Below are 15,928 nucleotides of genomic sequence, written 5' to 3'. Positions count from 1 at the left end.
ATCAAGCCCTTCAGGAGCTTCTCGATAGGGAAGTACTCCACTTACCAACCGTCTGAATCAGCATAGCTTTTTTCATATAAAAAATTACATGAATTAATAAAAAAGATGCTCATTATTTGCTATAAGGCTATGCACTCGCGTGATTCTCTTGATCATGTTCCTGTTATATAAAAGCATCAAACTGTAGATGAAGAGAGTGAAGGAAACAAGGAAGTCTTTCACCCAATGGATTACATAAAAATCAATAGGTTATTAGAATTAGAATTTAAATTCAGATTATAGTATCTAAAAATTATTCACTGGACCAACTATTATCTTGCTAACTCTCCGCTTTCACGTGTGCCGTGTCGAGGAATGGCCAACCGATAACCAGTCCTGCTCAATACAACATGCCGGCCACCTATCATTGCCGGCCGTGACAAATCAGTTCAGAGTTCAGTTTTACATGCGCCCTCGTGTTTCATAAATTTGCTGTCCTACTTAATCCTCATGGGGGCCGATAACCCTCAACAATTTCACAATAAAACCTATAATTTTTTATTATAATATTATAATTATTTAATTACAATAAAAAATTATATAAGATTCATCACTTACAAGCATAAACTCCATATAAAATTTTGATAAATCTTATATAATTTCTAATTACAATTAATTAATTATACTATAATTATTATATCGTTATATATTACATGCTCCCGTTAGTGTGAACCAATTAGGCCACAGTTTCCATGGTAGTGGACTGAAGCATGCTCCGTTTGTTCTTGGAATCGGATGATTGACGATTGCATATGCGGGTCCAGCCCACGTGAGGAACTGTCCCATTGTTGGTGGAAACGATTTTGTAAGGAAAAAAGTTTTGCTACAAGCTATATCCGATTTAAGGAAAAAGCAAAACAAGAAAATCAGAAGACAAATTTTCTTTTTGGTGATATAATCGTGACAAATATGTAACTAGCTGTGGCCATGGCGGTGATGATAAGGAAATACATACATAAGAGAAAGCAAAAAGAAGTGGGGTATCAGTGTCAAGAAAATGGTTTGAAGCATGAGAATGTTGCTGCAAACTTGAATGCAATTCCATGAAAAAATCCAAGTTGTCGGGGAGATTTTATTGCATTGGTTATGATGGAGATTCATAGGAACGGTAAGTTGTGTCCCCCAATTTTAATGTGCACCCAAAATGATTTCAATGCAACCAACAAAATCGAGTTGCTTGATGCATCCTTGGTAACTCTGCAACTTGTTGTGGACTGAACTTGATTATTATAAGCACAAATATCCAGATGGTTGCTTCTGATGATTTAGATCTTACTCTGAAGTGGTTTTTAAGGTTTGGAGCTCGTTGTTGATGTTGAAGAAAAAAGGCCTATCAGAATCGGCAAATGGTATTCTCTGTATAAAATGTCTAAAACAGCTGTAAATTGGGTGCTATTAGCAGTAGGTGACGATGAACTTCCTAAGAAATTAATTGCCCAATTGCAGCAAAGAAACCATCTAAATGATTATTAATGGTAACCACAACCATTTTTTTAAACTCAAACAGTAGGTATCATTACATGAGACATTTTCAACATGGATAAAAACCAATTGTCGATCAACCAAAATTATAGCACTCATTGTCATTGGCATGGCAAGCGCAGTAACACTTCCATCTATAAATTTTAGAGTTCTCAAGGATATAGGGTCTAAGGCTAACGCATAACAAAATTTGTTGATATAAAATATTTTGGATTTTACCATAAAACAACATAAACCCATTTAACTGAAATACAGAATAGACAGACAGATTTTTGTGGGAGCCCAAAGATATCAAACACATTAAGGCAGATCATTTCCAAGTATGATAAAATAAGCAACTTGTTCCTTGCCCCTTCGAAAGAGAACCATTGCTGCATTGACATTTTCACAACAATAATAGATTGGCACAGGCATGCATACAAGTATATTATATTTGGTTCATTCTGATCCACTTTATTGAACCACTGAAATTTTGACAGTGTAGTAACAAAACAGACTGTTTACAGCCAAAATGGGGTGGTAAAAATGAAATCTAGCAAAAGAGGTTGCTAAGCAAACAAGTTTCTAGCGTATAAAATAAATTAAGCAAAAAGAAAAAAAAAATTGATACATTACCGCCTAGAGTTAGGTACAGCTCTATCCCCATTCCCCAATCTCTACAGTAAGGCACATCTTACTGTCCTCCCCGGTTACGGTAGAGGTGATAGAATACATATTTACAAAACCAGGTATCTCCAAACCCATATCCGGGTATCTGTCCCTGGCATCGTGAAGCAAACAATATAGGGCCAGGAAAAAAGAGTCGAACTCTCTTCAACAAGCCTCAGAACCCATGTCAAAAAAAGGGTTTATACCTAAACATGAGTAACCAACAAGGAATTTGATGAGAAAGTAAGCATTAAAAAGACAATAAGTTGTAAATAAAAATAATGATAATAACATACCAATTAGAACAGCTCAGTATTATTTGGTCATCTTGGCCGCCAAATGCTTGGAGCTGAAACACATAAAAAGACACTAAGAACTTGCCCTGACAAAAACCTACCTAAATGAAGGTTATCTAGCAAGTATGAAAATGCATATGCATATATGCACAAGCAAATGCAAATGATAAAAAAAAGAAGCTTTCTTTTTAATTTTTAAAGAACAATCTACCATGAGAAATGCAGACCTCTTGATCCAACCGGAACCACACCTTCTGGAGGCAGTCTGACAGGAAAGGAGTCTCTGTGATTCATTGCAGGGGGATGGAAGCCCCATCCTTGGTTTGGCAACCTCGTTGACTCACACTGGGGCCCACCATATGAACCATGGCCATAAAATGCTTTGGCTTTATCAGCATAATGCGGAACTAATAGGAGAAAACATAAAATAATATACAATCACATGTCATCAGATAAACGAAGGCATGATAACAGTAGATTGTTCTCTAGTATCTTTGGTGCAAAATATATTTAAAGGAACTTACCAGAGAAAGGTGGTGGATGAAATCTCCAGCTCTCTCTAAGTTCATTTGGGGCTAATTTCATTCTGTCATGACTATTATAATAATTTCCACCATCAAAGCTTGGTGAAAAGTATCTGTTTGAATAGGGAGGAGGTGGGGCATCCCACATGGAATTCATTTGCTGGCCTGAATTAACATATGAGAACTGATTTGATGGTAAAGGATGAGGTCGTGGAGGGTAGGCCTTGTGATGAAAGTTAGGGCCATCAGGTTGTTGAATATTATTCACTGGATGTAAAGGGTAACTGTTGAAAGAGGTATCACAATCAGAAACCTGCATAGGCACTGGAAAATCTCTAGATTCAGGCCCATGATAAGGGACAGTAGTATTGCACATTGAATTAATTCTTGGTGCAACTGATGCTGGAATTATAGATCGCAAATGGTCTTGCCTATTCTGCAAACATAATCAAAACAAATATTAAATAACATATTTCACTTTTATGTAATAATAATAATGATGATGATGATGAAATCACACAAGGCAACATAAAAAAGCAGGACCTACATGTATACTTGTGTGAATTGTTGAATCAACAACGTTTCCATTGGGGCCAGATATAGGACAAGGAGGAGGGATGGGAGGTGGTGGGGGTGGCAGTGATGATGGCAGCGGTGGTGATGAGCGAGGCACATCATGAGATAAAGGAGGGACAAATGGCAATGGCAAATGTTGATCACACTGCTCACATGAAGTTTGTGCAGTATTGACTCCAGCAGCAGCACTGGTTGAAGTCATTTCAATCTCAGGAGCAACATCCTCCATTTCAAGCTCACCATCAACATCTTCCAAAATATGTCTGCGCTTTTCAATTGCAGGTTTTGCCTCTTGTTGTTCAGGGCCTCCAGAATAGTGTTCTGGAGTGACAGCCTCAAAACTCCCTCCATCAGAATCACTTCCCTCATCCTCATCCTTGAGCATTCGGGGCATACAAAATCCAGGAAGCTGAAAACTTGAATTGCTGAGGAAACAAAAAAAAAAAAAAAAAATCTTAGAAATGCAGTTCTAGAATTTTTAAAAGTAATCATAAGTTAAAGAGATCCCAAAATTCATACCTGCCATACTCATCCACAAGCATACCCTCCATGTCTCTGACAGGATCATCCAATGCTCTCTCTGTTCTAGCTGAGCGGCGACAAAAGGCGCCACCAGAAGACGAAACAATAAGTGAATCAAGTTCTCGTATATGGTGGCGAACAACAGACTCCGGAAGGATTCTTCTTTCCAGCCAAAGTCTTAAAACCTATTTTAAAGAAAGTGGGTGAGAAACCAAAAATTCACAAAAAAAAAAGCAAAAGCACCAAAGTCACTCACCTTTAAGCACTGCCGACGATTTTCCTGTGCAGTAGGACCAGGGGGAGCTGCAGCATTGAGTAGACGAGGCAGTGTTGCTTGAATAGCTGAAGGGTAGATGCCACCTACATCGCCTGCATACTGAACTCAATAAAAACATGGCCACATAATAACTTAGACTAAACACCTATCATCCAGTTAAATTATATGTTCATCAAGTTTTTAGTGGATAAACACAAGTATACCTTTCAAACCCCGGGAGCATTGAATAATGGAATCCACAAGAAAGAACAAGTCCACCCTTCTGTGTAAGCTTGACTCACGTTCCAAATTTCGAGCAACAATTTCCACAACCTAGGTTAAAATGAAGAAATCAATCCATTCAAATAATATAAGTTTTAGGATATAAAGATATATCTGTGTACATACTCTCAGTACACAAAACACTTTCTTTCAGTCTTCACTATAATACACCATAAGTCTTAATATAAATCCTATGCCTTTGATAAGCACTTTAACAATCTGCCTAGAAAGAGAACTTCCCCAAAAATATACTTAACTACATGAACAGAAAAGAAATATAAAAACATCTAGAAGCTCTTATAAAACTTATTTGCCCTTATTTATCCTTAAATAATCACAAGGACTTGAAACAGATGATTAGGGATAAAAAGTTTTCATATACCACAAACAGTGACATGTTAAACTAATCAAGACCCAAGCAGAGTATGATAAGAGCACAAGTTTAGATATATTCGTCATTGTAATTTTTTTGGATTGCCTTTTACATAATTGTTGGTTTATTTGGATGACCTTTTTTCCCAAACCTAACAATTTTGAAAAGATTCCCAATCAATTTACGATTTGGAGTCTCCATCTTTTCAGACTTGATTAAGTTGCCAATGTTAGGAAATCGTCTGATAAAAAGTTCATGTAAAACATATGAATAATGAAATTATCAGCTTTTTTCTATCCTTTTCATTTTTAACTACATATCCATCAGCACAATGTCCTCACTTTCCTTCCAAAACATAAATTCTTCTCCACCACAGGCCATATAAACCCTCTTCTGATACCTTAGAAATCCCTCACCATTTTTAATTCCATCAGAATCCAAATAGATAATTAAAACCCAGATATTATGGTAAGAAAATTCCAGCACCAACAATCCTTCAACACAGCCACCATGTTGACATATCAATCCATACAACCCTAATTGATTACCAAATTCCTAGTTTTGCTAGCCACTGCAGTTGCAAAGCATAGCACTCTACTTTTCTAGAGAGTAAACTCACCCAAAGTAGAAAAAAATTAGTCAAACATGTCCTGGATTTGAAAGTTGGAGGAAGATTAAAGATTGATATATGAGAGGAGATTTTATCCTTAAAACAGAAGCAAGAAGAAATCCACCCAAAATTGATTTAGATGATAACGATAACAATAATTTAGCGTCTATGAATATTAAAGTCAATCTCAACATTACATAGAATAACTCCACTTCTGCACATTTACAACACTTAAAAGAGTAAAAATAACTTTTAAAGTAACTTTTGTGGATCTGCATAACAACTATAATTCAAGCAAATAAAAAATGAACACAAAGGAAAGAAAAGAAATATCCTACCTTCACAGAGACACCAAATTTTGCACAATCAATTGCTATGCGTGTCACACGAGCAATGCTCTCCTTTGTCCTTGTTAAGGTCACAAGCATATTCTCAAAAGATGACAGAGCAGCGTGTGCTTCGGTGTAAATACTGCACTTACCGACACATTGTGGTCTTTCAAAGGCCACAGAGTCACCTTTACCTTCGTCATCAGCAGCTGATGCACATAAAGATTTGTTGGGACAAGAGTGAACATTTGGACTACAATACCCATTGCTTTGAATAATATTAGCACTCTCAGAAGTAGAAACATGGCAAATTAAGGCATTGGAAGGAGAGACCCTAGCAGGAGAATCTACTCCATCAGCAGAAGATGGACATGACAGGACACCTACAACATCCTTGTCTGAGTTGTCATCACAAATCAAACTAGAAGTTGTCTTCTGCCTTTTTTCAGGTAGAAACTCTTCAGCAACCTCACACCTAAGTCAAACAAGAAAGGAAAATCTACAAATTAATAACAGATATCCACTTAAGACAAAAACTGAGAAACCATATTTAAGGCAGACCCTCTTCAGGAATTCAATTCTTTTATGAGGTCTGTTAATATTAGCATCATGCCTATTTAATTTGCTTCCTATAGTTGTCAGCCACTTTCACAATTGCAGGCGTAAATTACACCATCAAATGTTGAAATTTAATGTGATATCTTTAAGAAAAAATAATTTCAATATTATTACACAGAATAGCTGTGATAAAAACAAGGCAAATATGCTTACATGCTGTTTACTAAGCTGCTGTCATCAGTTTGAGACTTCAATGACTCACTTTTCTCATGACTGGAATGCTCAGCAGTGCACTGAAATGCATTTGAACCATCCTGAGATGATACTTTACAAGTTTTCTCAGTCCCTATGACAGGATCCAAACTCATGTCAGCATGTTCTGAAGTATTTAATTGTTCATCAGGATTTTCAGCCCTAAAATTTCTCAAGCGAACAGGTCCAGCACCAGAATCATCCTTTGAAGGCAACTGCTGATCTGAATAACCACAATTGGGTCTGAAAGTAGCGCTTTTGTTAGGATTAGGGGACAAGTGCTCTAAATTTTCACCTTTATGAGTATCATGACTAGCATGGTCAATAGGCTCCACAAAGACATCCTTATGAAATTCATGCTTCTGATTGTTGGGACTCTTAGAAGGTTGACTGCACATATCTGGTTCCACCAAAGATTTGGCACATTTCTCCAAAGGTATTAAGTTTGATAAAGAAAAAATGTCATAATCACTATTCACAAGCAAATCCACTCCATGTTGCTCCAACCCATTAGCTTCTTTGTCCTGAACGGTTATATGAGAGCAACTCCTTATTGGAGAACCATGACATCGATCATCCAATGTTTTCATGGTTGGTGAATTTTCAGCAGATGCCAGATTTTCTTCAGCAGCATTAGCAGACATAGCTTCCAAAGCACGATGGAGGCGTTTAGATGGAGGCAAGGCAGCTTCGCCACCTGCCAAACAGCCTATTTGATTTCTCACTGCTTTACAAGGTTCTGGCCTACTTCCTTCAATTTGAGTGTCGCCATTTAAAGGTGATACATTAGGTGATACATTAACCAAAGCACCCTTCAACACTAAAGATTTTCTACCAGTAGGAGAATCATTGCGGCAGCTTGATGATGTACTCATCTGCTCCAATGAATTGACAGCACCTTCACTAACAGGCTTTTCTTCAGTTGGAGAAGAACTAGTGAACTCATCAGCAGCTGACAGTTTGCCCATGCGAACCCTTGCTCTTTTCACCAATGGTAGGTGCTCATCTCCATCATCTTTAGAATATCTCTCATTTAAATTTTCACAACTATTTTGCAAATTTTGCCTAGCATTATTGATTCCAAAATCCAAATCTGCTTCTGCATCCATTCTAGCAGGAGGCTCAGCATAGTCATTATTCACTCGCTTTCTAATTGGTTTCCTTTTCTTCTTAATGACAGCAGCCTTTACTTGGAAATCAAGCCCTTTGCTCAACTCAACATCTCCCTCCAAACACTCATTGACAGTCTCAGAGTGATCAGGTTTATAACTAGAATCCATAGTGCTGCCTTCATTCAAACTAACAGCATCAGTATCAACGGTGACAATTTCAGACCCATTATCATCAATGCTACCGTTTGACATTAATACAGATGAGTCCACATCATCACTCTCAGTCTCAGAAGCAACTGTAGACTTTCTGGCTCGTTTATTCTTCCTTAGGGATCCATTCTGGATCATATTTGCTGATACATCATCAGCAGTCCTAACATCATTAGATGACATCATAATGTTTTGGAATCTAGAGGATTCCACCCCTGCTGAGCTTCTAGCCCTTCGAACTGGTGGTACCTTCTGCTGTGCAACAGACTTTTGATATCGTAAACCCCCAGGTCTTTTTCTTGATGAGTACGTAGTCAATACAGGTGTTTCTTTAACCAACATTGTATCTGGAGGTTCCTCTGAGACAGATTCTTTTTCACACAGAGCATCTATTTTTGCCTCAGTTTGAGCAACCTCAGTTGCAAGACTAGGATAATTTCGATTGGTAACAGCATTTGAAGTTTCTAATCGAAACTCTAGTGTTCCCTCACAAGTGTCACCCAGATCCTTTGATGCAGATGAGTCCACTGAGTTCCCACAATTTGTCTGAGTGGCTCTATCAGCAGAATTAAAATAATCAACCTGGTCCTGCTTCTTTGACTTCTCATAACTTTCAATAATTTCCTTGACAGCACGAACAAAATCTGCGCCCTTCCCTTGACGTTTGATCAAAAGAGATTGTTTCTTCTCTTCTGTAAATGATTCTACATCAGCAGGATTACAGAAGGCTCTGCATGACAAGATATCCATATGAGAACTAACAAAAAAAAATATGTAGAAGGAAATTATGTATGAGGCGCAAAAGGATAGAGATAAGTTCAAACAACCAATAAATATAGATATCCAAATGACAAAGACCACCAGAGAAAAAAGGTTTACAAAAATTTAATATAGTAACAATATTAGCTCCTGGAAAAAAAAAAAGTTAGCTTTTATCAAACTTCCATGTGTCTAATTCCCAAGGGCAATTAGCTTACAGAATATCACTTGATAAATAAATTATTATCATACATACAGGTGCAAAACATAAAAAGAAAGCATTTCTCTTCAAACCCCCCCCCCCCCCCCCCTTTACATTTTTTAAAAAGGTTTCACAAATCTTTCACATAAAAAGTGAAACAAACACAATACCATTAGGTCAAAGAAAGTTTAGTTACAACACAGTTGATAAATATATCAATGAACTTGTGAACCCAAGTTATCAAAATGACTCCTTATATTTTTGCTAGTCTTTGAAAGATTTTTAAATTTAAAGACTACATCTTACTACAATGTATCTTGGATGACATCAGCATTATCAAATAACTAAATAACTTTTCCTAAATCTAAAAAATGGACCAGTAATGTTTCCAGGATCTTGATATTCTAGAAACTTTTTTCCAGCATGTAAAACTTCTTTTCGACAACATCTCTATTATGTAAAAAAAAAAGTTGCAAGAAGAAATATCACAACCACAAACTGAAAAGAAAAATGACAAAAGTAGCATCCAAATTACCCATACATCATGTCTTCACTTGGAAGCCTCCAAAAAGTCCATTTCAGATTACAGTGGCTCTACCCTTTGAAAAATCAAGTCTAGGTTCTCTAAATGAAAACTTAAAAATTTATTATCAGGTTACATATTATTATAATATAAATGGAAGAACCAAGGACAACCCAAATAAAGCATAAAGCTAGCTCACCATTAGACAATAAAAAGGAAAGGAAGATCCAATCTACAATCAGGAAAAGACCGCTCATGTAACCAGCAGGATACTAAGGTCTTAATAAGATTCAGATTTAGCATCACCTAATGTAGGGTACTACAGCTTTAAAAACACAATATGAGACTCAATATTACAATAATTTGCAGTAATGAACTAAATTCATAAGGAGTTTCAAAATTCGTAAAATAATAAAATATGCAAACTTCACATAGAGTGCAGCAATGCTCCAGTAAGGAGTAATTAACATTAATTAGAAGGAAATATCACCGCCTTGCAAAAGACAATAGGAAAACGAAAGATTTAGCAACCAAAGATCAGTATGGCTCAACATAATAGAAAACGGAAACTCATAACTACTCCCTTCTTGTATTCATTGCCTACATAAAAGAAAGCACCTATGGAATAAGGGCACTGATTAGCGCAAGAGAAAGAAAAGGAAGCAATTGAAGCAGCAGTGAAGTAAAAGCAAGATATTTTGCCCACTCTTGGCTAGACTTAAAAAGGTTTATAATCTGGTAGCTGTTTAGGAGCACTTTTAGATTGTAGGGTTCTGGGAAAACAACATCACTAATTTTAGATCAATGCAAACATGTTCTTTTCCACCTTATTTTTCATCTATGCACCACTTAGCTACCATATCCTCACCATAACTTCATTCTACATTTGAGCTTGGTGTGATTTATACTATATAAGGGTTATAGCTACATGGATCACGTAAACAACTTCAACACATTAGAGTTAAATATGCAAAAAGCTTGCAATATTTTAAATAAGTCAACATTGACTTTGGAGTTCAACAGCACCTAACAAACTACCTTCATGAATAACATTAACTCAAGTTTAGTTCAACATCCATCCACTCAAACAAATCCCCAGGTAAATTCATCTCTACCACGTTTACACTTAATGGTTTAACTAATATGAATAAACAAATTTATATGGGAAAAGAAGAAAACAAAAGCAAGAGAAGCCAAGAATGCAGATGCGGTTGCAAATTTTTTAACAATACATCATCAACATTAACTCTTGAAATCCTCCCATCCTATAATACTAATTATAATGCACAAAAACAGTCTCATTTAAAATGTTTTAATTGAGCATTCAAGCACCCATATCCGGCTGCATAAGAAGCAAAAATTACTATATCATAAACATTCAATTCAAAGATAGATGACAATGTATAATTTAAAAGATACCTCATAGATTTACGTATGGAAAGTGATGAAAGGAAATTAATTCATCCATCTCCACATGATTATGCCTTTCCCTTGGTGACAACAAAATATCACCACCGTTGACATGGGTTAGGTGGTTAGCTTTCTGGGGAAAAAATATTACTAAACAATGGATCCATTGTCGTATAAATATACTGAAGAAGAAGACGAAATTAAAATAATACTGATGATAATGTGTAGTAAAAATGGTTGAAACAATAATCTTAACAAGAATAACCAAATACTCTTAGACATCAAGGACATGGGCACTGCAATTATTTCAACAATGGTGATGATTATGACAATGGGTTGTCAATATAGTTCAATAAATCATCTAAATATAGAATGCCAAATGCTTTTACACATCAAAGACGTGGAAAACCCAAATTATCCTATTCATAATGATGAAAATAACATATAGAGCAATAAATCATTTAATGAGACTGCCAAAAGATTACATGCAAGAAGGACAGATCAAATCTAAATCATATTCCCTTACGAATAAAATTAACTCAACTAACATCAGTCACCAAAAAAGTTTTACAATATTACATAAACATCAAAAAGAAACACCAAAAACTAAGACCATAGAATTGCAACTTGGCATGATTAATTAATAAGTTAACAGAAAGACAATAGGGGGCAAAAAAGAGAAAAGAAAAAGGCTGAATTGAACAGAAAAATAATATTGAAATGTGCACTTACATTTGCTGGGTTCCAAAAAAGTAAACCAAAACCTTCTTCCAATCAGATGAATAGCCCCACTTCTCAGGCTCGCTTACCTGCCACAATCAATCAGAAACATAAGCCTGACAGGTAATCATTATATCACTGAAGGAAACCAAAATAAAGAAAGTAAACGGAGCGAGAGGTAAAAATAGAAAAAAAAAAAATAAAAAGCATAAAGGCAACAGAATAGGTTAGTTGGGAGAATTAAGAAATCAAAAGTAAAAAAGTTAGATATGAAAAAAAAATTAAGGAAAAAAATATAAATCCACAGCATCTAAGTAATTTTTAGCAGCATTGAGAAACCAAGGATTCGATTTTGCCCACAAACAGTTTTGCAAACAGGATTTCTGACTTAATTTTCTAATAGATACATTCAAGTTTCTCAATTAACGAAATCCAAGCACATCATCCTCTTCGGAGTGGTGAAAAGTAAATATAAAAAATAATTATTTATCAAATATGTAAATAAAAAGAAACCCCCAGGAGTTCCTCCTTTTTAATACACTTTCATCACAGAAACAAACCCTAAGGGGGAGTTTAGTTCGCAGAATCTTGGATTCCGGAAGAAAGTGTGATACCTGAGAAAATTTGATACCTGGGGTTTTGTTTATTTTTAGGGCATCTTGTAATCAAATTCACTTGTTTGGTTGGAAGGAATATTGATTTATTAATTCATTTATAATTACCATAATTTCCTTGACAAGCTATAAGCAACCTTTCATTTTGTTTTAAGAAAAAATACCCAAACGACAAATGATACCTTTAGCAACAAAAGAAAAAAGAGATTTTATTTTTTTTAATTAAATATACCCAATTATGGTGTTCAACTAGGCATCAAGCCATAATTGTTGTAATAAAATATAAAAAAATATCAATTATGACATTTGGAAGAGCTAAACACCCATATGCTTTTGTAAACATGTTGAAAAAAGCATCAAATAAGGCATTTGTTCAAAGGAAACGCCTTATTTGAATTTGCAAAGATTCTAGAAAATCGTCTATTAAATAAGGCGTTTGTAAAAAGGAAATGTCTTATTTGAATTGGCTCTGTAAATATGTTGGAAAAAACATCAAATAAGACGTTTGTTTAAAGAAACCCCTTATTTTCTTTTGTAAAGATTCTAGAAGATCATCTATCAAATAAGATGTTTGTAAAAGGAAACGTCTTATTTGAATGGGTCAAATAAGGCGCTGGTTCCTTGAAATGCCTTAATTGCCACAAAAACATCAAATAAGGCATTTCTTAAAACTGAATTAAAAATAAGACAATTTAAAAAAAAATCTAAAACTGAATTCCAAAGTTGCTTTCAAAAGGGTAATGGATATGTGACAAATTTCTTATTTAGGTCAATTTGGAAATAAGGCAACTTTCCCCCATAATCCTAAAATATCACAGGGAGTGGGTTTCTAATTCCGAGATTTTGGGTACTGATGGGAACCTTACATTTTTCCCCCATATTACCTTAAACCAAACATGAAAAACAAGTATCCACTATCAAGATTCCGGGGAGAAAATTTGTGGATTCCTCCGAACCAAACAGACTCTAAATAAAAGAAATAATCATGCCATTTAAACAGTGACAGATCCAGGTTTTTTTTCGTGGGGGTTTCCACTTATAATACATATAAAAATCTGCCAACAAATTTATTAATTTAATAGACAGAAAGAACGTCCATAAGAAAATTTTGAGGTGTCCAGTGAAAATTTTTCTTTAAATTTCTTATTTTCAATCTTTGAGGGTGTCATGGCAAAATTTTGGAGGTGTCCAGTGGAAATTTTTCCTTCAAATTTTTTTATTTTTCAAATTTGGGGGTGTCTAGATGAAAGGGTGCATTCAACCCTGCACCTAAATCAACAATAAAAAAATACTTAAAATCTCACATGCAACAAAAAACAAACCCCAAGGGAAGAATAACAAATTTTCTAACATAACAGAGATTTCCAATACATAAAAGATAGGAAAAAAAGATAGTGATATAAGTGTTGGCATACCGTGGCAGGCCAAGCAGGGAACCCTTTCACTTTAGCAAGGACAAGATCGCCGACTTTCCATTGGCGGCGAGCGGCGGCGGCAGCAGCAGCCTTACTGGAGCCTTTCCTTCGGCTGGGTGCCATCGTAGAATATATTAAACTATTATCCCAAACTCAAAGGCACCGAAAATCCTCCAAAAGGCGTAACACTTTGGCACTCACTACCGTTCCGGCGCAACAATTTGGCACGAAATTTTGAAGGCATTTGAAAACCCCTCCCCACCCCCGATTCAAACCGAGTGAACAACTCAAGTCTGTTAAAAAAAAGAAACCCTAATTTTTTCAAAAAAGGAATTTTTTTTTTCAAACAAAAAGAGAATCACTCGATGGAAGCATATGCAAGATATTCAAATGGAGCGGCGGTTAGGAGAGTGCTAAGATACGCAGGTGGGTTGTAGGTTAAGAGTGAGTGGCGGAGTCCAGAGTGCAAATCCACGTGACTTACCCAACTAACCAACTAATAGGAGGCGGCGACAAGGCTATCATCGTTCAAATGTTAAGGACCATACTTAGGAGTGGGCTCTCTCAACTCATCCAATTGGTATTTTCAAAACCCCAATAAAACATGAAACAATATTCTTATCGAGGTTTGGGTTGGAAATGGGCCCACTGGTTATTAGTCCTTGAAAATTTAAGCCCATTTTGGACCCTTTTTTGCTATTCAGAAAGGCTGGTTCGGGCTTCAACCATGGTTGCCAGGGCCGCTCCTTTTTCTTTATCCTTGTTGTAAAATGCAAATGATCAAATCATTTTTTTTGTTGGAACTTGGAAGAGAGGTTTTGATATAATTTTCTTCGTAGCTAAGATGTAAATATTGTTAGTGGAGGAATTTCAAATTCCGCAATGTAATTTTAAATAAAATAAATTTAAAATTTGGATGGACTATAAAATTATTCTAATGATATTGAAAATAATAATAAAAATAAAATTAGTTACAATAAAATAAACTTAATCATTGTAACGATGAGATTAAAATTAATATTGAGATATATAGATATAGATATAAACATAGCATTGATAGTAAAATAAATTATATTAAAAAAATATCATTAAAGATATTAAATTAAAACTTTATGTAATACAAATTTGTATGTTTATTTAATTTATTATTTACGTACTTATTTATTTTAATTAAATATTTAATTACGAATATGTTTATTTATTTATTAGTTTATTATAATCAATTTTATTTATTATATTAAATCAATAAAGTTATTTCAAATTTTTTGAATAAAATAAATGTAAAACAAAAAAAAAGGAAAGATTAACTAATAGGTACATTTTTGTTCCTTCATTATATCATTAAGGGTTAAAAAGAACAAAAAAAGTAGGGATGAGATTGAAAATGAGGGGTTTTAAATGTACCTAGTATTTTATTTTCACACCTCGATTGTTTTTTAAAATTTTATAAGTGAAATTATTTAATTATTTTTTTTATAAATTTTTAGATATTTATATCTGAAAAGTTATATAATTTATCAAAAATAAATTTTAAAAAAGTTATATAACATTTCAAAAATGGATTTATGGAAGGAATGGGAATGAAGGTTTAAGGAAAATTTTAAAAAATTATTAAAATTTTTTATTACTTAACGTAATAAAAAAAATTATAAATTTTAAAATTAATAAAAAATAATATTACTATTTTGATTTTCTTATAAATTTAAAATTCACATTTTTTAATAAATATTTTTTTCTTGATATCGATTATTAAAATTTTATAATAACTCTAACTAAATTTAATTTCTTAAAAAAATCTCTTTATCTATTTATCACAATTTGTTTTTTCAATTAACATATTAGATTTTGACATAATTGTATAATATTTAATAAAATTACTTATACAACTTTTAAGAGTTTCAACTTTCAGATTTTAATATGATTTAATAGTTTCTTTATCATCTCTCGCAATATCAAGAGATAAAATGTTTAATTAAGATTTTATAAGATTTTACTTTTTTTCTAAAGTTAAAATAGTAAGATACACAATTTTTTATTAATTTTAAAATTTATGATTTTTTACATAATTTTTTTTAATTTTTCTTAAATTTTCACTTTTTCACCTTCTAAAAATAATTTTTCAGAAAATATTACTTTTGGAAAATTCAGTCATATAACTTTTCAGAAATTTATTTTTAAAAAGTTATATAATTATATAAAAATTCATTTTTGATAAC

General features: G+C 34.0%; 1 protein-coding gene across 9 annotated transcripts; it reads right to left on the bottom strand.

The window, feature by feature from the left end:
* Window positions 1–1,936: 1,936 nt before the first annotated feature.
* On the bottom strand, window positions 1,937–14,072 carry LOC111283999 (protein HUA2-LIKE 3-like). 9 transcript variants are annotated; one of them, XM_089758557.1, is made up of 14 exons: window positions 13,713–14,072; window positions 11,696–11,772; window positions 10,973–11,096; window positions 9,566–9,654; window positions 6,709–8,799; window positions 5,947–6,412; window positions 4,568–4,676; window positions 4,344–4,456; window positions 4,085–4,272; window positions 3,537–3,990; window positions 2,990–3,425; window positions 2,677–2,872; window positions 2,466–2,518; window positions 1,937–2,375 (listed from the first exon to the last, which is right to left on the bottom strand). In XM_089758557.1, exons 4-13 carry the CDS (start codon window positions 9,574–9,576, stop codon window positions 2,485–2,487), a joined length of 4,098 nt encoding a protein of 1,365 aa, XP_089614683.1. In that variant the 5' UTR covers window positions 9,577–9,654; window positions 10,973–11,096; window positions 11,696–11,772; window positions 13,713–14,072; the 3' UTR covers window positions 1,937–2,375; window positions 2,466–2,484. The 9 variants fall into 9 exon arrangements, with proteins under 9 accessions (XP_089614683.1, XP_089614685.1, XP_089614687.1 ...); XM_089758559.1 differs by having other exon boundaries at window positions 2,693–2,872; XM_089758561.1 differs by having other exon boundaries at window positions 2,717–2,872.
* Between the last annotated feature and the right edge of the window lie 1,856 nt (window positions 14,073–15,928).

Source organism: Durio zibethinus, chromosome 3, assembly GCF_047325235.1.
Source record: "Durio zibethinus cultivar Kanyao isolate XHJ-2024 chromosome 3, ASM4732523v1, whole genome shotgun sequence".
NCBI classification, from domain to species: domain Eukaryota; kingdom Viridiplantae; phylum Streptophyta; class Magnoliopsida; order Malvales; family Malvaceae; genus Durio; species Durio zibethinus.
This window is presented reverse-complemented; position numbering and strand designations above follow the sequence as displayed.

Excerpts from the sequence above, each read along its gene's own strand:
- LOC111283999 (XM_022872720.2), bottom strand. The coding sequence starts at position 13,835 with ATGGCACCCAGCCGAAGGAAAGGCTCCAGTAAGGCTGCTGCTGCCGCC. Across the intron at positions 11,773-13,712 it reads TCCCTGCTTGGCCTGCCACG|GTAAGCGAGCCTGAGAAGTG; the intron begins GTATGCCAACAC and ends TGATTGTGGCAG. Across the intron at positions 2,519-2,676 it reads AGAGGTCTGCATTTCTCATG|CTCCAAGCATTTGGCGGCCA; the intron begins GTAGATTGTTCT and ends TATGTGTTTCAG.